The 25,145-nt window shown below is 40.7% G+C and overlaps 2 protein-coding genes across 2 annotated transcripts; both read left to right on the forward strand.

Annotated features, from left to right (window-relative positions):
• Nucleotides 1-17,614: 17,614 nt before the first annotated feature.
• Nucleotides 17,615-18,622, forward strand: LOC127972879 (olfactory receptor 52E8-like). The gene has a single exon (XM_052576790.1). The coding sequence runs from the start codon at nt 17,645-17,647 to the stop codon at nt 18,620-18,622; it is 978 nt and encodes a 325-aa protein (XP_052432750.1). The 5' UTR covers nt 17,615-17,644.
• Nucleotides 18,623-23,573: 4,951 nt separating this feature from the next.
• On the forward strand, nt 23,574-24,607 carry LOC127972864 (olfactory receptor 1500-like). The gene has a single exon (XM_052576694.1). It carries the CDS (start codon nt 23,574-23,576, stop codon nt 24,549-24,551), a length of 978 nt encoding a protein of 325 aa, XP_052432654.1. The 3' UTR covers nt 24,552-24,607.
• Nucleotides 24,608-25,145: the final 538 nt, after the last annotated feature.

Genomic DNA, 25,145 nt, shown 5'->3' on the forward strand with positions numbered 1-25,145 from the left:
CATATGAATGGTACCTTAGGTGAGGTGAGTGCAGTTAAGGGTGCAGCAACCAGGCTAAAGTTCCTGATTAATCGCCTATAGAAACTGGCAGACCCCAAGAACCGCTGAAACACCTTCCGTGAGTTAGGGTTTGGCCATGGCCCTTATCTTAGCGGGATCGTCCTTGATCCCCTCCGTTGACATATGCCCCAAGAACGAAACAGACTTGGCATGGAACATGCACTTCTCCACCTTGACGTACAGCTGGTTCTCCTGCAGCCGTTGTAGTACCTGACGGACATGTTGAGTGTGGACCTGCAATGAGGGAGAGAAGATAAGAATATCATCAAGGTACACAAAGACAAATCTGTTCACCATGTTTCTCAACACATCGTTCACCAGGGCCTGGAAGACAGCTGGGGCATTAGTAAACCCAAAGGGTAGGACCTGGTATATGGATCAAGTGGTAGGCATTACGGAGGTCTAGCTTGGTAAAGACCTTGGCTCCCTGTAGCAACTCAAAGGCTGATGACATCAAAGGCAGAGGATACCTGTTTCTTATAGTGATGTCATTGAGGCCACGGTAGTCAATGCAGGGTCACAGGGAGTCATCCTTCTTAACAAAGAAGAATCCAGCCCCAGCAGGTGAGGAAGAGGGCCGGATGAGGCCGGCATTTAAGGATTCCTGAACATACTTGTCCATGACCTCTTTCTCAGGACCGGATAGGGAATACAAACTACCCTTGGGCGGAGAAGTGCCTTGGAAAACATCGATGGCACAGTCATATGGCCAATGAGGAGGCAGGGATGTGGCCCGGGACTTACTGAACAACTGCCAAAGATCACTGTAACCCTCCGGGACCCTGGCAAGATCACCTTCCTCAACCTGAAAAACAGAAGACACAGAGCCAGGAGACAAAGCAGAACCAAGACAAGACGCAAGACATGACTGATTTCAAGAGAACACAGTTTTGCGGACCAATCCACGTGAGGGTTGTGCTGCACCAGCCACAGGTGCCCAAGGATAATGGGAGCACCCGGGGAATCTAGGAGGTACAGCTCAATTACCTTACGGTGATTGCCAGATACAGTTAAACTTACAGAAGTAGTGGAATGGGTGATGGAAGAGATGAGGAGACCATTTAGGGAGTGGACAGAAATAGGAGAAGGAAGTGGAATGGTTGGAATACCCCACCGTACTGCAACAGAGGCATCCAGGAAGATGCCTTCGGCACCAGAGTTAACCAGTGCAGAACAGGAATGAAAGGAGTCCTTATGCGGAATATAGACCCTTAAGAGGGTACGTGAGATGGGAGAGTCGATATGAGGAGTAGGAACCAACCAGGATCCCCCAGACTACTGATGGGCTCTGGCTTTTAACCCTCTGGAGTCTAAGGGTATTTTTGGGCCCTGGAGAAGTTTTGTCATGCCCTGATATTTGTGCTTTTTTCAGTTTCTTATAAATATCTAAATGGGTAAAGTCTAATATCACTGTAATCAGCACAAACTGGGCTATAATAATATGTGAAATGCATGCATGTACATGATTGTATTTTTGAGAAAAAAAATGTTATGCATGGTTAGTGAAAAACTAAAAATGTTAAGTCACTTGAATAAGGCAATAAAACACATACATAACATTGGTTCCCGGAAAAGTTGAGAACTGGAGCTTGTAGCCTAGAATTTTTCTTTCTAAATTATGTGAAAATCATCTTGTTTACTCATTCACAGAAAACAATATATTGATTTAAATTTTCTAGGACACTTTTTGTTGGTAAAAGTCATATGCGAGTAGGCGTCAACTATCATGAATATCATTGTGATTTACACCTGAGAAGACAAAGGACCGCATAATGAGCTGCATAATGAGCCTCTCATTCAACTGTGCCACTCTGAGGGAGGACTTACAAGAAAGAATGTGAGAACAAAATAAATTTATATAATTTTATGTTTGTAGTTTATTAAGAATATGTTTAATTATCCCACAACATAATTTAATATCCACTTGGGGGAGCAGTTAAACAGTTTATTAGGGACAATCAAAGCTTACTTTCAAACACATTTTTGGCATCCTTACTCCAGTCACACAATCCTTCAGAAATCCTTTTAACAATCTTATTTTCTACCAAATAAACCCCATTTATTATTATCATCATTATTATTATTATTATTAATGTTGAAAAGAGCTGAGAATATTTTTCAGGTTTTTTTAGGGGGAATAAATCGAAAGAACTGCATTGTTTTTACATTTGTTAGAGTTATCTCTATTTGTTACATTTATATTATTTACATCAAGCTTTTGAATGGTATAGTATTGTATACTGTTATTGAAACTTCATAATGTTTCACTTGATTATACATTTAGTCAGGAATTATAGTTTGGAAAAAGTATTTGGAAAAAGTCTGACTAGTAAAATGTTTACACTTTATGTGAAAACTAGTACAAATAAATAAAAAGAGACTTACTCATGTTTATGATCCCTGTTGAATAAAGTGCTTCATTCTTTTTTCTGAGGAAATCCATTTCTCAAATCCTCAACCACATCACATCTTTTTGGGGTGAATTATGTCTTATTCCTCTCATCACGAAGCAAACAGTAAAATACAATAAAAACTTGAAGAACAGTCTCGCTGCTTTTTCTTCTGTGTGGGCGTATTCAAGCCGCGCGCTTCAGTTTGAATCTGAATAGCGCGTTCAGCGCGGGGGCGTGGTCACATTAGATATAATGAGCGGAGATATGAAAAATAGACATCGCGTTGTTTTCATATGGATTACTTTATCTCAGAATATTTGTTTTCGGCAGCACTTGTTTAGTTTAAAAGTAGACATTTCAGGCTTTCTATAGATATCTCTCTCATGTCTCTTCGTTGAGTATTCACGGAGTTACAGTTCATTTTAATGACGTGTTTGTACATGACGATCAGCGGAGACAAAGACTGCAGACAGCGCACTTTGTTTGTTATCTTTAATTTATAAGTGCACAAAAGTTCTTTGTTATTATGTCTGTATCCAGATTCGATTGATGTATTGCTCTTATCTGTACGATTAAAACTGAGAGTGTAATTTAAGTTCTTATCGGGGTTATCAGGAGAAAATGACTCAAAACGCATATATGCGTTAATCGACTCGAAAGGGTTAAAGGACACTGGATAGCCCAATGGCCTTGCTTCCCGCAATACAGACACAGGCCCGAATCAAATGATCCTGCTTCTCCTTAGGGGTAAGGCGAAGACACCCAACTTGCATTGGCTCAGGGTCTGTTGACAGTGACAAGGAGGTGGAAGCACTACTGGGGGCGCCCTCCTTCTGCATCGAGGAGCACTGAGCAGCCAACCACTGACGTTGACGCTGAAGGTGCCCCTCCACACAGAGGGCCAGATCCACAAGGGTGTCAAAACTCTGAGGCAGCTCGTGAGTAACGATCTCATCCTGGATGTCGTCATCCAAACCCTCCCGAAACCTTGCACACAAAGCTGCCTCATTCCAGTCACAGGCGGGTGCTAGAGTTCTGAACTGGATGGAGTAATCAGTAACTGAACGTCTGCCCTGGCTCAATCGAGCCAACTGGGGATGGCTAAAGGTAGTAGCTGATCTGCTGGCCAAGGTTTCAAGCTGGAGTTTCTGAATCTGGACATTGAGGTCCGCTACTTGGGCTGTGAGGCACTCAACCTCCCTTGAGGTGGTAGTCAACTGACTGGAATGCTGTCCCAGAAGAATGCCTTGTTGGCTGACTGCGACTCTGACTTGGTCTGCACCTGCTGAATCCATCTTGGTCAGATGGTTCTGTCAGGAATACACAGGATTCAATTGCAGGGTAAAATTAATGGAATCCATAGTCAATATAAAAAACTGTATGACGAGTAATTTCTTACTGCTAAATTTTGAAAAAACAGAGGTGTTAATTATAAGACCTAAAACTCTGCATGTAATAACCTAGAACACTGTCTATGACTTGATGCCTGCTTTGTCAATTCTTTGTCATCAGTTAGCAACCTAGGTGTGCTATTTGATCGAAATCTTTCCTTAGAAAGCCACACTTCTAGCATTTGTAAAACTGCATTTTTCCATATCAAAAATATATTTAAATTACGGCCTATGCTCTCAATGTCAAATGCAGAAATGTTAATCCATGCATTTATGACCTCAAGGTTAGATTATTGTAATGCTTTATTGGGTGGTTGTTCTGCACGCTTAGTAATCATACTACAGCTGGTCCAAAATGCAGCAGCAAGAGTTCTTAATAGAACCAGGAAGTTTGACCATATAAGCCCGGCCCTGTCAACACTGCACTGGCTCTCTATCAAACATTGTATAGATTTTAAATATTACTTATTACTTATAAAGCCCTGAATGATTTAGCACCTCAGTATTTGAGTGAGCTCCTTTTACATTATAATCCTCTACATCCGCTATGTTCTTAAAACTCAGGCAATTTGATAATACCTAGAATATCAAAATCAACTGCGGGCGGCAGATCCTTTTCCTATTTGGCGCCTAAACTCTGGAATAACCTACCTAACATTGTTTGGGAGGCAGACACACTCTTGCAGTTTAAATCTAGATTAAAGACCCATCTCTTTAACCTGGCTTACACATAACATACTAATATGCTTTTAATGTACAAATCCGTTAAAGGATTTTTAGGCTGCATTAATTAGGTAAACCAGAACCGAGAACACTTCCCATTACACCCAATATAATTGCTACATCAATAGAAGAATGGCATCTATGCTAATCTTAGTCTGTTTCTCTCTTTTTCCGAGGTCACCGTAGCCACCAGATCCAGTCTGTATCTAGATCAGAGGGTCACTGCAGTCACCCAGATCCAGTACGTATCCAGACCAGATGGTGGATCGGCACCTAGAAAGGACCTCTACAGCCCTGAAAGACAGCGGAGACCAGGACAACTAGACCCCCAGATACAGATCCCCTTTAAAGACCTTGTCTCAGATGACCACCAGGACAAGACCACAGGAAACAGATGATTCTTCTGCACAATCTGACTTTGCTGCAGCCTGGAATTGAACTGCTGGTTTTATCTGGTCAGAGGAGAACTGTCCCCCCAACTGAGCCTGGTTTCTCCCAAGGTTTTTTCTCCATTTCTCCGATGGAGTTTTGTTTCCTTGCCGCTGTCGCCTCTGGCTTGCTTAATTGGGGTCACTTCATCTATGGCGATGTTGTTGACTTGATTGCAAATAAATGCACAGACACTATTTAAACTGAACAGAGATGACATCACTAAATTCAATGATGAACTGCCCTTAACTACCATTTTGCATTATTGACACACTGTTTTCCTAATGAATGTTGTTCAGTTACTTTGACGCAATGTATTTTGTTTTAAGCGCTATATAAATAAAGGTGACTTTACTTGAGGTGACTTCATTCTAGTTACCATGGAATCTGATGAGGAGATCGTTGGAGCATCCAGACCAAAACGCCAAACACATTCAATAGTAAGACTCCAAGACTTTGAAGTGCAGTATGTAGATGACAGAGCTGTAACTGAACATACTATCTCAACCCCCTGGGAAGTACAGGCCCATTTGATACTACAAGCCATTCACAGAAAGAATGCATAGCTGCTGCAGACACATCAAGCTTTTCATGATGACATGATAGAGTTGAAAGCAGTTAGTACTGAGTTCAAAGAACTTGTTCAAGTTGCTGAAGCTCTGAGAGCAGAGTTCAGTATAAGTAAAAGCTATAATTGCCACCCAGTCCTTCCTGCCACGTAGACCAGACAGAGCAGGCCACACTAGCTGAAATAAAGAGTGGCCTGAGCTTCCACCCTGGTCTGAGCCCGAGTTAGAACTGAGAAGGGGTATGGAGACTTTAAAAGTTTTCAAAACCCGGCACAGCTACCTACCAACCTCCATGTCTCAATGTTCCCAAGCATATCTGCCTCCTCGTAATTATTCTCAAAGTCCAGATGTGCTACCTCCCCCATCAACTCATGAAGACCTCAGAGAGTGGTTATCCTCAACTGCACAGTCCTTATATCTGAAACCTTCCCAGCCCCAAATCCCTGTTTCCTCTCCTCAACATGGAGCCATGCGAGCTCAGTCTAGTCATCTAACACCTGTAGTTAAAGTAGAATCCAATATACCACATTTTATCCACACCTCAGGGTCAGAGTATGTCTATAGAGGGCCTACACCTACTATCCCCAAGTTCAGCCAACCAGATTCAAGTGAGTTTGCAAGACTTCGAATTGCTTTAGAGAATTTGCTTCCTCCAGATGGGACTGAACTATTTAAATATGAAATACTGGTGGACCATTTAAAGTTGGATGAAGCTAAGCTGATTGCAGATGACTTTCTGAACTTGCCTACCCCGTTTACTGACACCATGGTCGCCCCTCCATGAGAAGCTTGGTCAGCCCCACCAACTAGAATTGAGAAAAACTGCCAGAATTCTGGAAACCCCTGATGTAAGGCATGGGGATACTGTTGCATACCAGAAGTTTGCTCTTCAGGTACAGTCGTTGGTGGGTTTGTTGAAGTCTTTAGGACCTGAAGGTGACATTGAACTGAATTGTGGGTCACATGTAGCTCGCCTTGTGAGTAAACTTCCTTCTGAGCAATGAGCTGAGTTCAACGATCACTTGTTCCGGCAACCTGAAACTGTACCTACTCTGCATGACCTCTCAAACTGGCTCCCATCAGAAGGGTACTTCTCAAAAGACCAAGTCAAGTGAAATGAAACGGTTCTGCCCTTTCTGTGATAGCAAAGAGCATTATTTGAGTCAATGCAAAGCATTTGCTAAACTTACCACTGATCAGACCAAAGACTGGATTCGAGATAATAATCATTGTTGGCGCTGTGCCAGGACTCACTCATCATACTGCTCAGTGTGACCAGCACAAGCCCTGCCACCTGTGACAAGGCAAACACCTTCGACCTCTACACAATGTAAATGTCAGATCTTCCCAAGAGGATATAGTTAGTATTGAGAAGACCTGCCTTACCAATTCCTCTCCAGACAGATTTTACCTGAACAAACCAGTTGTTGGGAACCATGTCATGCTTAAGGTAGTACCTACCTATACATGTTCATTATGAAGACCGTACTTTAGATTCTTTTGGATGACGGGTCTGAGAGGACCATCGTGCTCCCAACTGCTGCCAAAGCCCTTGGTATACAGGGTACACCTGAAGATCTCTTCTTGCACACTGTTCAACAAGACATTGAAGTTAATTTATGAACTTCATGAGATCCTCTCAAGTATCCTCAACCCACAAGCCTCAAATCCTTTACAAAATGTAATATGTCTTCACTACAGATCGCCTCATTTTGTCATGACAGTCTTATCTTGTGTATCAGCAGCGGAAAAAGTATCACCACTTTTGTGTTCTTCCCATCCTGCAGATGAAAGATGTTCAGCCTCTACTTCTTATCGGATCAGATCAGCCCCATCTCATTACCCCGACTGAACCTATCAGAGTAGGTTCTCCAGGTGGACCTGCTGTTGTCCTCAGACTCCTGGGATGGACCCTTCAGGGCCCTGCATCATTCATGGGGTGGCTTTTATCCTCCCAACAATGCCTGCTGACATCGGTCCTTCCACCTCAAGATAAGCTCTTCAAAAAAGTCCAAAGACTCTAGCAGATAGAAGCTGTTCCACACAGGGATGAGAAAGAGGTGACTTGAAACGAAGACCATCCGCACAGAAGTGAATGGGATTCTTCGACTGGCAACAGCCTTGTTACGGCAGAAAGATATGCCTTAGTTGCATGCTCCTAAGGAGTCAGTCATGAGTAACCTGCGCAGTTTTGAGAAGCATTTGTTGAAGGATACGGTGAAAGCAGAGACCTAGAGAGCCGAGATGGAGAAGCTCAATCAAACAGGGTGCCCAGGAAGTAAATAAAGAGACAACAGACTCTGACAAATGTTGGTACATAACCTCACCACGTTGTCAGTCATAATGGGAAATCTTGTGTTGTTTTCAACTATTCCCACCAATATCATGGGCAAAGTCTCAACCAGTATCTGCTGCCTGGCCCTACACTTAGTGCATCATTGTTAGGTGTGCTCAATAGATTTAGGGAGCATCAAGTCGCAGGAAGTGGTGACATCAAGGCGATGTTCCATCAGGTCCACCTCCTTCCTGAAGATTGTCCCCTACTGCATTTCCTCTGATGTGATCTGAAAGTGGAGGAACCCCCTAAAGTTTTCAAAGGGCTGTTGTTACCATTTGGCACTGCATGCAGTCTGTGCTGTGCCACTTATGCTCTGCAGTGCCATGTGATCGAGCACAGCATGGCTGATTAGTCCATCAGGTTCTCAGTAGAGAAATGTTTTTATGTAGACAACTGCCTTCAGAGTCTGAGCACCCCTGAAGCAGCAAGGAACTTGGTTGACAGATTGAGATAGATGCTTTCTACAGCTGGATTTGAGATAAGACAGTGGGCCAGCAATGTTCACAGGGTTCTGAGTCACTTACCCACAGAAGCTCAAGCTGAGAGCTTAGAACTTTGGTTAGCTCAAGACAAGACTGCCATATCAGAGTCATCCTTAGGTCTACACTGGAACTGGCAGACTGATAGACTGTCATTCAAGAGCCAACCTGTAGTGTATGAGACTCCCACCCTCAGGAACATCTACAAGGTCCAAGGCACTTAATATGACCCTCTCAGACTTATTTTGCCCTACACCACTTGAGCCAAGGTCATCGTTAGGCAGCTGTGGAATAAGCAGTGGGGTTGGGATGATCCAAACTTACCACCTGAACTCTTGCAGTCATGGCACGTCTGGGAGAATGAACGTCAGCACCAACCAAGCATCACCCTCCCTAGGACATATGTCCCTCCTGAGGTGGAGAAGGATGGTGCCATACATGAAGTCCACATATTTTCATATGCTTCAAAACAGGCATATGGAGCTGTGGAATACATGAGGACCACTGACAAAAGAGGCCAAGTGTACCTGTCTTTCATGGTAGCTCGAACCCGAGTAGCCCCCAAACATTCTCATTCCATTCCTCCACTGGGACTTTGTGGAGCTCTTGTGGCTGCCCAGTTAGCCAGATTGCTTCAGAGGGAACTGACCTTGCAGATTGAGACCACAGTGTTATGGACAGACTCCTCCACTGTCCTTACCTTGCTGCACTCTGAATCCTGCCATTACAAAGTTTTTGTTGTCAATAGAATCACTGAAATCCAGGAACTAACAGAAAATTCTTATTGGCACTATGTGGATTCTGCCAAAAATCCTGCAGACGACCTCACATGAGGCAGACCACTGAATGTCCTTACAGGAATGAATAGATGGTCTCAATGGCCTCTCTTCTTACTCAAAGACCAAGACACCTGGCCAGTAATGCCAGGAACAGACCTGAGAGATGACCCCACAGAGCTACAGAAGTCTGCCTTCTGCGGCACCACTGCAGTACCACCCCCATCCAGTATACCTGATGCTTGGAACTATCACACCTGGCAAAAACTTCTGGATGCCACTGCCAAGAAAATACCTGTTAACTCTGCCTCTAATTACTTTGCAGATGCAGATCATTATCATCAGACTAAAATCCTCATTCTCAAGCGAGTGCAGCAGAAGTCTTTTCCCAGTGACTATCAACATTTGGAGAAAGGAAAGCCAGTGTCAGCTGACAGTAACCTTCTTACCTTAGCTCCTGAACTGGACAGATTTAGTGTTTAAATCCAAGTGGGAGGTCGATTGAGGAGAGCTGAGTCTATTAGAAGAATGTACCTTACACCCCACTGTACTGGACGCATATCATCCAGTCATCCATAGATCAATTAAGGATTATGATTGCAAGCTAAATCATCCAGGAGCTGAGCATGTGTATGCCGGAATCTGGTGCCATTATTGGATTATCTGTGGCCGTGAAGCCATTCATCGTCACCAGCATGGGTGTCCAGAGTGTCAGTGTTGGAAGGCACAGCCAACTATTCCTGAGATGGCAGACTTGCCTTCTGTCCATCTCCATCTCCACAAACCTGCCTTTTACTCATGTGGTGTAGACTTTTGGGCCAATGCTGATAAAAAATGGGAAATGCACAGAAAAACACTGGGGGGTATTCTTTAAGTGTCTAACTACCAGAGCAGTGCACTTGGACCTCCTCAGTACCATGAATACTGATTCCTTCCTGAAGGCCTTTAGGTGCTTTGCTGCATGAAGGGGAACAACAATGGAGCTGTGGACAGACAGAGGAACATACTTCAAAGGGGGTGAAAAAGAGTTGAAAGAAGCCTTCGCTGAAATGGCTCCTGACTTACAGAAACAGCTTGCTGGTCAGAGGATACAATTTCATTTCAATCCTCCAGCAATCCCACATTTCGGAGGAGTGTGGGAGATAGAGGTACGATCTGTAAAGTCAGCCCTTTATACTACTGTGGGAGCTCAGTCAGTTTCTGAAAAAGTCCTACTGACAGTCCTCCTATAGGTGGAAGCTATTCTTAACTCAAAGCCTTTAGGGTACTTGTCTTCGGATGTTGCAGACATTGACCCAGTGATACCAAACAGTTTGCTCATTGGGAAGCCACATGGTTCCTTGCCACAGGTAGTCTACCCGGAGTCTGAATTGTTGAGTCTCAGCTGCTGGAGGCATTCGCAAATCCCGGTGGATAACTTCTGGTCCAGGTTTATCCGGAACTACCTCCCAGGCCTCCAGACATGGCAAAAGTGGCAGTCTTCGCCCCCAGATGTAACAGAGAAAATGGTTGCTATGATTGTAGATCCACAGATGCCTAGGGCCCTCTGACCTTTTGGACATGTCATCAGGATGCACCAAAGTTCGGATGGACATGTCAGGTCCGCTGATGTGGATGTAAAGGGCCAAGTCTACACCCGACCAGTAGCACGGTTGGTGTTCCTTCCAGCTCTGGCAGATAACGGAAACCGTCCTGCCTACTCAACCTAAGTCGCTTTTTAGTAGGAGCAAAGTTGCGCAAAGGGGAGGCTGTATGAAAGGCTCCTGTAAAAATTAGGTCTTTTATTGAGGGACTCCTATTGTGATAGTTTGTAGAGCGAAGACTTTGTCGACATCCATTGTAAGCAACTCTAATTTAATGAAGCATCTCACAACGACACACGCATCTACAAAGCTAGTGGCCAAAAACACCTTTCTTACAAAGATTATACTTGAAGTGCAGGATAAAACTCTTGTTGTCTTTTGATGTGCAATAAATATCGAAAGTTATATACGAACACCTGTCTGTTCTACTCATTTCAACTGACTTGTAAAAACTGCTAAAAAATAAATAAAAACTTTGACATATAGCAATTTTTTTAAAACAGTAACACAAATAATACTTTCCCTGGTTCCCTGAGTAATTCAGTTACTAACTCAGTTACTTTTTGGAACAAGTAGTGAGTAACCATAACTAATTACTTTTATAAAGTAACGTTCCCAACAGTGATTTTGGGTGATTTATGTCCCCAGTAATCGACAGTGGTGGTTAACCTGCAACATGGGCTTTAATATTGTAGTTTACACTGGCATGTACGGACATGTAACGATTCACGTGTGACTGTTCGATAGATAAACAAGATATGATGTGTAATATCTGCTAAATACAGAGTTAGATGTTACAGTTCATGTTGTGATACTGTGGAAGTATTAACCAGTATTGCTGCCTTTTTGATGATGTTATTTGGGAATTGATGCACGGTTTGTTTATGCACCTGGATTTATTAATATATTAATACTGAAACCATTTTGTGGGACCAGACCAATATATAATATTATCTCTAATTGCATACTTTGCATATTGAAACTACAGCCGTTATTTAGATTATAATGAAAATTCTGATTTCTTGATTAAGAAGTGTCTTATTTATTTGTGAACCTGTTTTACTTTTACGGTTATGTTCTGTTATTTTTAGACAAATTTTCAATACACTTTGGAAAGAAGCTCCAGTCTCCTCATTCTTTGTGTCCTTACTGACATTGCTGCTGATAGTTAGAACCCAAGCCTAGCAGTCTCTTTCCTCTACAACAACGAGCCATTTAAACTGAGCAGAGCACAGTAAAAAATAACATAAACGTAGGCTACTAAAGAAACATCAAATTAAGATAAGTATGTCTGAGAGGTAACATCTTTTTCTTATCAAATATAAAATAATTTTTAGATTTAATAATATGAATATGATTTAATGTATTTTGAACTACAGGGAAAGGTTGATTTAACTTGAACAAATACATTAAAGTTTAAGCAACAGAATTTAAATTGATATCAGCTGATATGATGAATCTTTAATTCTGGTACATATTGACTGTCATAATTTCCTTTCTTTGTGTCAAACCTGTGAAATGTTTTTAAATCACTTAACTATGTGTGTGGTTGTGTGTTAATAGCAGCACTAATTCATCCAATTAATACCATCTGGATTGTAACAGCGTCCTGAGAAATATTACAACAGTATTGTAATGAATATTAATGTTATTAAGTGCCTCCTAAAAGGCTGAGAATTCAATTTGTGATTCAAATATCATAATTTAACGACAAAGTAGTTCTTGATCTATGCTCATTCCTTTTCTAATCTAAACATGACAAAATAAACATTTAATTGTAGAAATCAATATTATTGTTATGGAGCTTGTATTTTAGCTGAAAGCAAGGGATTAAAGTAAAAAATGTCTTGATGGATTTATTACATCAACTATTTTTCACTAAGAATGTGTTAGGCTAAATCACAATTATGCTAATGAATTTGCATTTACAAACTTATCATTCTTTACCTTGAGGATATATTATGTTAGTAATGTTTCATCTTATTAAGTATATGTCACGTTGTCTAGTCTCTGTTTCCCTGGGTGTCCACTAGTGGGCTCACTTCCCCTTAGGCACTTCACCATAGGCACTAGAATTCCTCTAGTCTGGTCCTGTCTTCACAGTAATTGCACTCCAGCTAATTGCACCAGGTGCAAGTAATCTATTGTCATTAGCCTCCTTATAAATACCAGTCTTTCCCTGTTGTTTGTATGGAGTCCTTACCATTCGTATACCAGCCTTCTCATATTCCGAGTTCCTTCCTCATCTTCTCGTCCTCCTTGTTCCCGTTCCTTCCCTTTCCTGTTCCCTTCCTTGTTTGTTTATTTTGTTTGTTTTGGACTGCTGTATTTTTTTTTGACCCTGGCTTATGTTTGACCACGATTTGGATTACCCTATACAATAAACATCTGGATCTCTCGCTCTCCTTGTGTTTTCACTGGTCGCGAATCATCACAGAAGGACTCCATCTACAGAGATCCAGCGGTATGTCTACTCCAATTTCCTCCCCAGCCACCAAGCGGGAGAGGAATGGCTTTGAGGGTACTCGCCTGGTTGTGTTCCGTGGGCAGGGCCGGCGCTAGCCATTTGTGATGCCCTAAGCACAAATGCTTGGCGGTGCCCAACCCCCCCCCCCCCCCCCCTAGTTTTTCTAAAGTTCAGACTGAGGCAGATAGACATTGTATTGAAGCGAAGAAATTACAATAGGGAACGTTCTGCACTAATAGTTATATGCACACGTGACACATCTGTAACGTACGGGGAAAATTAGCTTTATTTTTCATTCAAATATGACGATGAGGACCCCAACGATTGGCCTTCCTTTCCTTCTCAAACAAACTGCATCTTTAACAGCTCAAGTTTCACAATTTTCACAGACCCCGTTAAAATAAAAGACTCAAAATGCAGGGCTAAAAGCCCCGGACTGGGAGGTGGGGAAGGGGGGGCACCAGAGGGAGACTGGCACAGAGATTCACCCTTTTCTCGACTAATTTGTTCTAGGCCTATATTACTTTTGTATTGCTTTTGTATAATAACATGCTTTTAGAAATATTTTATTTGTTATTTATACTAGTAGCCTATTGTGATGATTTTTACACGACCCAGATTTTTTGATGCCCCCCAAGCACTTGGTGCCCTACGCGCAGTGCGTGATGTGGGTGTGCGGCCCTGTCCGTGGAACCAGGGAAGGTTGCTCAGGAGTGAGTGGTCGAGAGGAAGTCCGACATCACTATCCCATATGGCCCACCGGAGACCCTGAGTTCGGTTGGGAACCACCGTCTCACCAATGTGGACAGAGAGGGGAAAGGAGGCACAAGTCTGCCAAGCCAGCGCCACTGCACAAGATGGAGGCCAGTCCAGTGCCGCTGCACAAGATGACCGCTACCCCACAGCACAAAGTGGTCACCAGCCCAGCGCCACGGTGCAAGATGGCTGCCAGCTCAGCGCCAATGCCCAAGATGGCCGCTGAGACGATTTTGGATTATTTCTCCATGCTGTCAAAGATCCTAGAGATTCCCAAAACTGTTCACGTCACATCTAGTGAGCCAGCACCACAGTACAAGATGATCACCAACCCAGCGACACTGCACAAGATGGACGCCAGCCCGGAGCCACTGCAGAGGATGGCAGCTACAGTGGGCTTTCCTGAGTTGAGTCAGGTTCCCGTTGACCCTCCAGAGTTGAGTCAGGTTCCGATTGACCTGCCAGAGTCGAGTCAGGTGCCCGTTGACTTTCCAGAGTTTAGTCAGGTTCCGGTTGACCATCCAGAGTCGACTCATGTTCCAGTTGATCCACCTGAATCAAGTCAGATTCCTGTTGACCTTCCAGAGTCAGGGTTAGTCACCATTGACCTTCCAGAGTCAGGGCTAGTTCCTGTTGACCTTGCAGAGTCGAGTCAGGTGCCCGTTGAATTTTCAGAGTTGAGTCAGGTCCCGGTTGACCCTCCAGAGTCGAGTCAGGTGCTCATGGACCCTCCAGAGTCAGGGTTAGTCACCGTTGACCCTCCAGAGTCAGGGTTAGTCACTGTCAACCTTCCAGAGTCAGGGCTAGTCACCGTTGACCTTCCAGAGTCAGGGCTAGTTACCATGGACTTTCCAGAGTCAAGGCTGGTCACTGTTGACCTTCCTGAGTCAAATAAAGTCACTGGGGATCTTCATGAACAAAGGCAAGTCACCACTGATCTTTATGAACAAAGGCAAGTCCCCATTGATCTTCATGAACAAATACAAGTCACCAATGATCTTCATGAACAAATGCAAGTGAACTACCAGAGTCTCTCCTCGTCTCTGTGGAACTTCCAGATTCTCTTTGAGCACCCGACTGTTCCTGTTGTGGCCACGGATGCTACCCCTAACATGTTCATGTCTTATGTTGCAGACTTGCCCAACCAGACTTGTCCTCCCGTTCCGCCTTGACCACATGGTTGTGGTGGTCTTCTGCTCCACCCTGGGGGACTCTGGCCTCGACCACATGGTTGTGGTGGTCTTCTGCTCCACCCTGGGGGACTCCGGCCTCGACCATAAGGATGTGGTGGTCTTCTGTTCTGCCCTGGGGGGCATCCGTCCCGACCACACGGAGGTGGAGGTCTTCTGCTCTGCCCTGGGGGGCTTCCGCCCTGACCACATGGTTGTGGTGGTCTTCTGCTCCACCCTGGGGGGTTCCCGCCTTGACCACATGGTTGTGGTGGTCTTCTGCTCCACCCTGGGGGACTCCGGCCTCGACCACAAGGATGTGGTGGTCTTCTGTTCTGCCCTGGGGGGCATCAGTCCTGACCAAACGGAGGTGGTGGTCTTCTGCTCCGCCCTGGTGGCCATCACGTGATGTCCTTCATGTACTTACGTTTTTTTTTTTTTTTTTTTTTTTTTTTTTTTTTCGTTTCCCTCTAGGACCTGGCCCTCCATCCCTCCCCCTGATCCTCTGCCGGTCCACCACCTCCTGGACTCCTTGTTTTGTGTTGCACTTCTCTTGTCTCGGTTTCCCCATTTTACCTGGTTGTCTTGTCTCTGTTTCCCCATTTTACCTGGTTGTCTTGTCTCTGTTTCCCCATTCTACCTGGTTGTCTTGTCTCTGTTTCCCCATTCTACCTGGTCCTCTTGTCCATGTTTCCCCCATTTTACCTGGCCCTCCATCCCTCCCCCTAGTCCTTGCCACTCCACCTCCCTCCTGGTCTCTTTGTTTGTTTGGTTTTCCCTTGGGTTCGGGTGGAGCATCTGGCAGCTGCTCCGTGGAGGAGGGGGTAATGTCACACTGTCTAGTCTCTGTTTCCCTGGGTGTCCACTAGTGGGCTCACTTCCCCTTAGGCACTTCACCATAGGCACAAGAATTCCTCTAGTCTGGTCCTGTCTTCACAGTAATTGCACTCCAGCTAATTGCACCAGGTGCAGGCAATCTATTGTCATTAGCCTCCTTATAAATACCAGTCTTTCCCTGTTGTTTGTAAGGAGTCCTTACCATTCGTATACCAGCTTTCTCGTATTCCGAGTTCTTTCCTCATCTTCTCGTCCTCCGAGTTCCCATTCCTTCCCTTTCGTTTTCCCTTCCTTGTTTGTTTATTTTGTTTGTTTTGGATTGCTGTATTGGTTTTTACCCTGGCTTATGTTTGACCAAGATTTGGGTTACCCTATACAATAAACATCTGCGATTGGATCTCTCGCTCTCCTTGTGTTTTCACTGGTCGCAAATCGTCACAGTATATGCCATCCATGGTAATATTTTTGTATTTCATGACATTTTTATTGCCATTTGCAAAGTAAAGTCTGAAAAAAAAGTTCAGTGTAGAAAGTTTTTTGTATTTGTTTTGAAATGTTAAGCAATAGTTGCATCATCTTTGATCAAAAGTTAAATGTTTTATATTCTGCCAAACTTCACCTGTTAATTAGCAGCAATTAAAATAGATCACTAATTATGTGTTTGTACACAGGAGAAATGTACAAACAACTATGACACCTGAAAGACTGCATGCAAACTCAATTTGTAATATACACAACTTCTGATTTATTTATAAACGAGCAAGAAACAGTAAACTTGTTATAACTTGCACTGCTGTCTGTTTATCCAGAATACTGAATAATCCATTTGCACACTGAAATATTTTCTATGCACTTTACTGTCCATTGCACTAGTGTAAATGATGTTCATGTGTTCAAAGTGTTCTGCCTATAGTGCAAATACACTTTTACATAACCCATCTGTATATGAATGAAACAAATTTGACTAGTGGACCTAAGCCTGCTGTTGCTGATGTGCTCAATATTATTCGGTCATATCAAATAATATTTTGGACTTGAACAAGACTTTAGATTGTACCACTCAAATCAAAAATGTTTTTTCCCTTACAAAACATGTTTTATGGTGGTCCCCGAATGTTTTTTGTTTAATGTTTCTTGTTGCTAAAGTATATATATATATATATATATATATATATATATATATATATATATATATATATATATATATATATATATATATATACATATATTTATGTGTTGGATGTCCAAAGGAAGACATCGTTTTCACAGTTCAACTGACCCTACAAGCTACTGTATTGTCCAGAAAATGAATAACAGCTTGCAAGTGTTACATCAGTGTCAGTGTTACAACTGTCAGTCAGAATGATCTCAGGAGATTTTAGAAAATATATATATATTTGAATTCAATGTCAAGGATATCCAGTGTATAGAGTAAATGTGCAGTAGGACAGCATAATAGGTCTTCGTATTTACAGTTTAATTCAAAGTAGGTCACAGACAATGAAGTCACAGTCATTTTTTACTCTGACTTTGTGGGTTTATTTGATGTTATGAATTTATGCTATAGGTAATAGACAGTGTTGTGTATTCATTGTATTTATACAAATGTATTTCTTATGTTTTTGTGGTCATTTCTATTTGCAGCTTGGACAAAACACCAAACGCAAAGCTGCCATGAGTTCTGTAAGTCAAAGCTTTTCTGAAAATAACTCCATTGTTTATCCTGAATACTTTTTCATCATTGGACTTTCAGGTATACCATACAGCACTTATTACTATATTTTCTTATTTTTCATTTATATCTTTGCTGTAATTGAGAACTCTGTAGTCCTTTTTATTATAGCTGTTGACCGGAACCTGCACAGTCCAAAGTACATTGGTGTGTTTTACTTGGCCTTGGCTGACTTTGGTGAAACTAACGCACTGATTCCTAACATGATGAAGATTTTTGTTTTTGACTCACAGTACATCTCCTACAATGCTTGTTTGGCAAACATGTTTTTTGTTCACTTCTTTAGTACTATGCAGAGCCTCACTCTTGTTGTTCTGGCTTATGATCGCTTCATTGCAATTTGTTTGCCATTAAGATATCACGCCATAGTGAATAATACTGTCATGACTTTAGTGTTTGTAGGATTATGGGTAATTAATGGTGGTGTGATTGCCTTTGCGGTGTCTTCGATCACGAGACTTTCATTCTGTAAATCCAACGCTGTAGCTAGTTATTATTGTGATCATGGACCAGTGTATAGGTTGGCATGTAATGATGTTAGCATTAATAATTTCATGGCTAAACTCTGCACAGCTTTATATGTTGTAGCACCATTGCTCGTTATAGTGCTTTCATATCTGGGAATTTTTCTTGCATTAAGTAAAATAACAACTTGGGAAAGACGTTTAAAAGCACTGAAGACCTGTGTTTCTCACTTGTTGTTAGTGGGATCATTTTTTCTCCCCATAATCTGCATATACATAACTGCATTCATCGTTTCTCTTACTCCCAATGCAAGGGTCATTAGCACATCTCTGGCATATGCTGTTCCACCAATGCTAAATCCCATTATTTATGTTTTAAATACATCTGAAATCAAAGACTTAATTAAAAAATACCTTAAAAAGAGATCAGCACAAATTGAGAGTGTTTCAAACTAACTATTTTCTTTATTAATTAAATTTTGGTGTAAAATAAATTTTAAAATACATAAAAAATAGCAAATCTGGGTTGCATTTTAACTATATATACTGGGTTATATACAATAAGGCTGTTCCACCGTGTATAACCATATAAATGCTCTTATTTATTATTGTATTTTTCTATCTATTACATCTTATTTCATGTGCCTGTATTGTACTGTATGCATTCTTAATTACTAACCCAAAGACAAAACAAACAAGAACAAGCAAATTGCACGAGCAACTTGAATTACTTTGTGTGAGCAGTCATTACTACGATGAAATATGTGCATATTTCATGTTACCATTTCAAGTTTCATCCACCGAAATGCTGTTAATTGTTATGTTTGTTACATAATTCAAATAAGATTGTTTTAGAATGTACTCCTGTTTGAATATGCAGTCCAGTGGTACATTTTCACATGAGCATGGTGATCTGAGATATACGCTGGTAAGGCTCTTTTACTGTCTCTCTGTTGCAGTGTCGCACATGGCATTTTTGTTTTGCTATCTCTGTCTTCACTTTACAATATAGAATAAAAACTGAACATGATCCAAGATATCAATTCATTTATGAAAACTTGAGGAATTTCACACAGAAGAATGTGAAATTACTCTTTTTCTTTGCTTACAATCCACAAATACTCAAAAATAGTCTATAATGTACAAATAAATATTTAGCCTGTTTCCAGTAAAGCATAACTATAGAATAAGGTACAGTATAGTGAAGTCGTTATCAGTGTTGGGCAAACACGTCACAATAATAATATTAGCCTACCATCTCGAGTAGTGTAACCAACTACTAATAATATTTCAGTGGTAATGTCTTTATCATCCATAAAATAGATTATTACAACCGTTTTGTTGTTTTTGCAGCAAACTAGCTTAGAAGATGGAAGAGCTGATATTAAGTGGCTTGAAATACTTCCATTTCCATACTTCCAATACTTTTGGTTGTAGAAAAGATAAGAACATCATTGTCAAATGTAAATTGTTGCATGACCATATACTGGCATTACATGGCATGCTCACCCACACTGCTTTGATTTCAATGTAGATTTACAATTAACATTTGTGTAAATCAGTGGATCCCAGCCATTTCCACCACTCACTGTTAGAACAGATTAGATTAGATTCAACTTCATTGTCATTGCACATGTAAGGTGCAAGGCAACGAAATGCAGTTAGCATCTGACCAGAGCATCTGTGCAATAAGCAGTAAGGATATACAGTGTCTAAAATGCATGGACACACTAAAAATGCTGTACTGCAGTTGTAACTGTCACTTAACATAAGGCTTAACATTAAATATGCTCCTGAGTCACTGTATTATATTGATAACATAAAAAAATGAATTGTGTGGCCTGATTTTAGACTAATGAACAAGATGTCTATCAAAACACACAAAAACTAAAATGGTGGTCAGAACATTTACTTCAACATACAAGTATTACAACATTTTGTTTTCTGCAATCTCTCAAGAGACGAAAAGGATATATTTGTATTACAAAACACAGATGTCAATGATCTATATGACATTAAAGAATAAAGGTGAGCATTTGCAGTCAAGTAATTTCACTCAAAGCAGCTCACAAGTGTTTAGACAGTCACTGTTATTGTCTAAAACTGTATACAGGTCTGGGATTCAAATATTTGCTGAAAGTTTAAATAAAGGTATATTTTCAACTTTTGAAAATGGTTGTTAAATGTTGACAATTTCAGGAGATGTCATTGTTCATTGCACATTCTAAAGTATATTGGTGTATTATTTGGCATTATCCCAAATCTTCTCTCATTACCGGCACACCTGGTTTTAAAAAAGAACTGTTACACTGATTATTACTTGCAGTACTGTATTTACATCCAGGATACTGAAATGATCCATTTGCATTCTGTAATATTTTTTGTGCACTTTTTTTAAAATCTCCATTGCACTAGTGTTTTGTACAGCTTAATCTATCACTTATATACAGTATATTCTACATCATATACCTATATTTGTAAATGATGTTCATCATAAGTTCATAGTTTCGGCTTATAGTGTACATACACTTATTATATAATCCATCTGTATAGTATGTTCATAGAACATCTATCTGTATTTCATGCTGATAGTATTTAAAAATCTGTAAATTATATCCATAGCACTTAGATCCTAAATGGATTTCATTGCCTTGTACCTTAAATGTGCTATGACAATAAAGTTTAGTCTAATCTAATCTAATCATCTAGACATGCCAAGTATCCAAAAATATGCACAATAGATACATGTGCACAAATCGACATACAATCAAAATGCACTTTTTAACTTACAATCCACCATTACAAAGTAGCCTATACTATACAGTAAATAATAATATCATGTGTTCAGTGTTTTTAGTAGTATGGACCTTCAGTGCTTCCAACAAAACAGTTATTATTGTGTTCAATGGCCAGTGTACAAATTGGCATGCAATGGCAATCCAATGGCAATGGAAAATCTCAGCGTAGTCCCATACATTTTTGAACCATTGATCTTTAAAGTCCAGTCATATATTGACATTTTTCTCACTTTAATCAAAATTACAATTTAGGAAGCACATTTAAAACTGCTGAAGAAATGTTTCGTCTTTCTCTTTCACTGTCATTAAGTGTGTACATTCAAGTAAATGTATTTGATGAAACTCTGTCCTTGGTGTGAACCAGCCTTACATGAGGTTGTCACATTGAGTTCGTCATTACTGTAAGGTTAAGGTTTAGAGTATCTTGTTAATTATCTGGTCTAATTAAGTTCCTGTCTGTTTTGTATTAGTTCGTCAGGTATCGTCAATGTATATGCGTGTTTCATGCCCTCCTTGTGTGGATTATATTAAAGAATATTAAACTTTTACCTTTATCTTTGTGCATGTTCATCTACATCTGCAAAGTGTGATGATGTCTGCTTGATGGAGGGGCTCTGGTGTGTTTGAATGACAATATTTGCTTCGTTATGCCCTGAGGAGATCCATGCTGGACCCTGAAGGATTACAATGGATTTGCGCTGTGGGTCAGTGGATCCACACTCACAGTGGACAAAGTGGGTGTTGACTGCAATATTAATGTCCAGCCACACCTTGCAGACATCTCGCAGCCAGACCCAGAGCCCAGCCAAACATCACCCCTCTGTGCGGCGCATCAGCCAAAGCCAGAGCATGTGAGCGGAGCGGGAGCAGAGTGGTAATATTTCCTTAAGAGCAAAGAGTGCCTTTCTGAAGATTCTGCTCGCTCAATACACTCAGTGCCGCTCGCTCAACCCAGTTCATAATCCAAGCGTTCTTTAAGTGCATGAGTGTTTGATTGTACAACAACGGCAGGTATTTTCACGGAAATAAAGTGAACGAAAATCAAATACTGTACATTTTTCAGTTTTTTAATTTTTGGTATTTTTGCAGGGATTAGATTAATACATTTAATCATTTTAATTAATGCAAAATAATATAAGAAAAGTATGTAAGAATTGCTATTTATCAGTTTTCCAAGCATTTTCCAAAAATTTCGGTACAAACAGTAAACAATTAGGACTACTAGAAAAATTTATGTCGGAGCTGAAACTGAGCGGGAATTAGTTTACCACTCCGCTTCGCTCACATGCTCTGGCCAGAGCACACCGCAGATGGAGAGCCAAAGCCTGCCATGACTGAGGAGCCATCGCCAAATAGAGTAGTGACAGAGCTGAAGATCGCCCTGGAGCCGGAGCCTCACGTTATGTCTGACCAGGTGTAAGAGCCGGAAATGGAGCCTGCCGCTGAGGATGTCGCAGTGGAGTGTGGGTGCATGGAGGAAAGCACCTCCCCACTACACAACCACTGAAGGTGAGCAAAGGCTAAATTCAGAGGGAATTATGGATACATTTGTGGACATATCCGTTCTTCTCCCATCTCATTCTAAACTCTCTGCCTCTCCTGTTACAGGAGGTCATTTTTTTAACTGTCTGTCTGCAATGAATCATCCAGCTGTCATGTAATGACCATGGAGGTTGTTCCCCTGTCAGTGCCATGCTAGGGGATCACTTATCCTCGTATCCAGCCTCAAGCCTTTGAGTCCCAGACTCCGCCAAGTCCCTGTGACCAAGTGGATCCACCATGGCTCCTAACTCCCTCCTCTCTGTTGTGGCACGTTAGTCCACCTACTCCAGTGGGCTCCCTTGTCCTGTCTTTGACCTGTCCTCGCCTCTGGGACTACACTTCTTTGGCCTCTGGATTCAAACTTGGGGTGAGTGAAGCGCAACCGTGTTCATATTGGTGTGCAGTAGCCTATTACTTTTTAAACCAGCTCCACTTTGGATTGCTTTTGTAAAGATTTCAGATGATGTTAACACTTGAGAAAACCTCAGATAACAGCAACTTTGGATCATGTAAAAATAATATCCTTATATTAACATCATCATTATGCTCATTCTCAACTTATAAATGTTGCCACATTCATTATGTCTGCTTACCTGACGTTAACTAATTATATAATGTATTATATTACAGTACTGACATTACTGTGATATACTCTGTCTGTTTACGGAAAGCATTATGAATTAAACATAAACTAACAAAGTAGATATTTTACAGACATCCATACGAACTACTGGCCAAAACATGTACTGCAGAATTACATCACTGTTTTCTGACAGCTCTCAAGAGATGAATCAGAAGATATATTTGGATCAGTAATGCAGATACACAGTGATCTTTGCTGCATGAGAGAACAGAGACAGTTGTTGACTGCTGAGTAATTGAAGGTAGTTACTGAGTTACTAAAGCTTTATCTTTCTATATACAGGTGACTCAGATGTTATGCAACAAATGTATTTAGGTATATTTTGAGCATTTGAAAATACTTTTTAAAAGTGTGAAATGACAATTCTGTGATTTCCCTAAATTTATTATATCTTTGTGGAAATTTGTATTTTGTGCAAAACACCATGAGTTCTTTAAATGCAAGTTTTTCTCAGAATATTTCCATTGTTCATCCTGAATACTTTTTCATCCTTGGACTTTCAGGTATACCTTACAGCAATTATTATTATGTATTCTTATTTATGATTTATGTTATTACTGTAATTGGGAACTCTATAGTCCTTTTCATTATTGCTCTTGACCGGAATCTGCACAGTCCGAAGTACATTGGTGTGTTTAACTTGGCCTTGGCTGATATTGGTGAAACTAATGCACTGATTCCTAACATGATGAAGACTTTGCTGTTTGACTCACGGTACATCTCCTACAATGCTTGTTTGGCAAACATGTTTTTTGTGTTCCTCTTCAGTTCTATGCAAAGTCTCACTCTTGTTGTTCTGGCATATGATCGTTTAATTGCAATTTGTTTGCCATTAAGATACCATGTTATTGTGAACAATAGCAATATGTGTTTTGTTTTCTCAGCAATATGGGTGTTTAATTCTGTTATTGTCGCCTCAATGGTGTCTTTGATCACCCACATTTCTTTCTGTAAGTCCAATGTGATACTGAGTTATTTTTGTGATCATGGACCAGTGTATAGATTGGCATGTAGTGATAATTACATTAATAAGATTATGGGATATCTGTATACAACTTTATACCTTATAGCACCAATGCTCGTAATAGGCCTATCATATTTGGGCATTTTTTTTGTTGTGAGGAAAATAAGAACTTGGGAAGGACGCATAAAAGCTGTAAAAACCTGTGTTTCTCACCTGTTGTTGGTAGCAATATATTTCCTCCCAATATTCTTTACATACCTTACTTCATTATTGCTTTATAGCACACCCAATTCAAGGGTCATCAGTACATCTCTGGCTTATGCTGTCCCAGCTATGTTAAATCCTATAATTTATGTTTTAAACACAGCTGAAATCAAAGACATAATTCGAAAAGCCATTAGAAACAGATCTGTGCCAATGGATAGAACCTCAAAATAATGTATTTTTATTATTATTTTTCTTTAATCATTGGGAATTAAATTACCCATGTGAAGATTGAGCGTTTTCAGGTCTCACAGAGATCTATATGAATGTACAGAAATTATGTCAATGAACAAAATCTTTTCAGACAACCTTTTGAAAGTACATTCCCATAACTAATTTTCTTTGTATTTCCTTCAATTCTGATTGAAATATGGGCATAAAATATATGCAACTGTACAGCAGTGCTATGCGATTTTGTTTTTTTATTTATTAATTAAATTGGTTTCAAATGACTCTGTTGTAATGCTTGTATTCTCATTTGAGCAATCATTACTGTTGACATATTTCATGTTACTCCAAATTTGTACTGTCATGTTAAATGTTTTTTGCTTATCTTTACAAAACCGTTTGATAAAATTCTGGACTATATACAGAAAATAAGTTTTCCAAATATATTTCTTTTTTGAATGTGAAATTTAGGTGTCTTTTTGGATGTGGGAATTTTTGTCTCAGGTTTGCTTATATGGCTCATTTTATTATGTATGAAGCTGTTTTCCTGTTTCTATACATAAATCCACCAACCAACCAACAAATCAATCAATCAACATG

This window comes from Carassius gibelio, chromosome B15 (genome assembly GCF_023724105.1).
Source record: "Carassius gibelio isolate Cgi1373 ecotype wild population from Czech Republic chromosome B15, carGib1.2-hapl.c, whole genome shotgun sequence".
NCBI lineage: Eukaryota > Metazoa > Chordata > Actinopteri > Cypriniformes > Cyprinidae > Carassius > Carassius gibelio.

Coding starts and splice junctions, on each gene's coding strand:
- LOC127972879 (XM_052576790.1), top strand. CDS start 17,645: ATGAGTTCTGTAAGTCAAAGCTTTTCTGAAAATAACTCCATTGTTTAT.
- LOC127972864 (XM_052576694.1), top strand. CDS start 23,574: ATGAGTTCTTTAAATGCAAGTTTTTCTCAGAATATTTCCATTGTTCAT.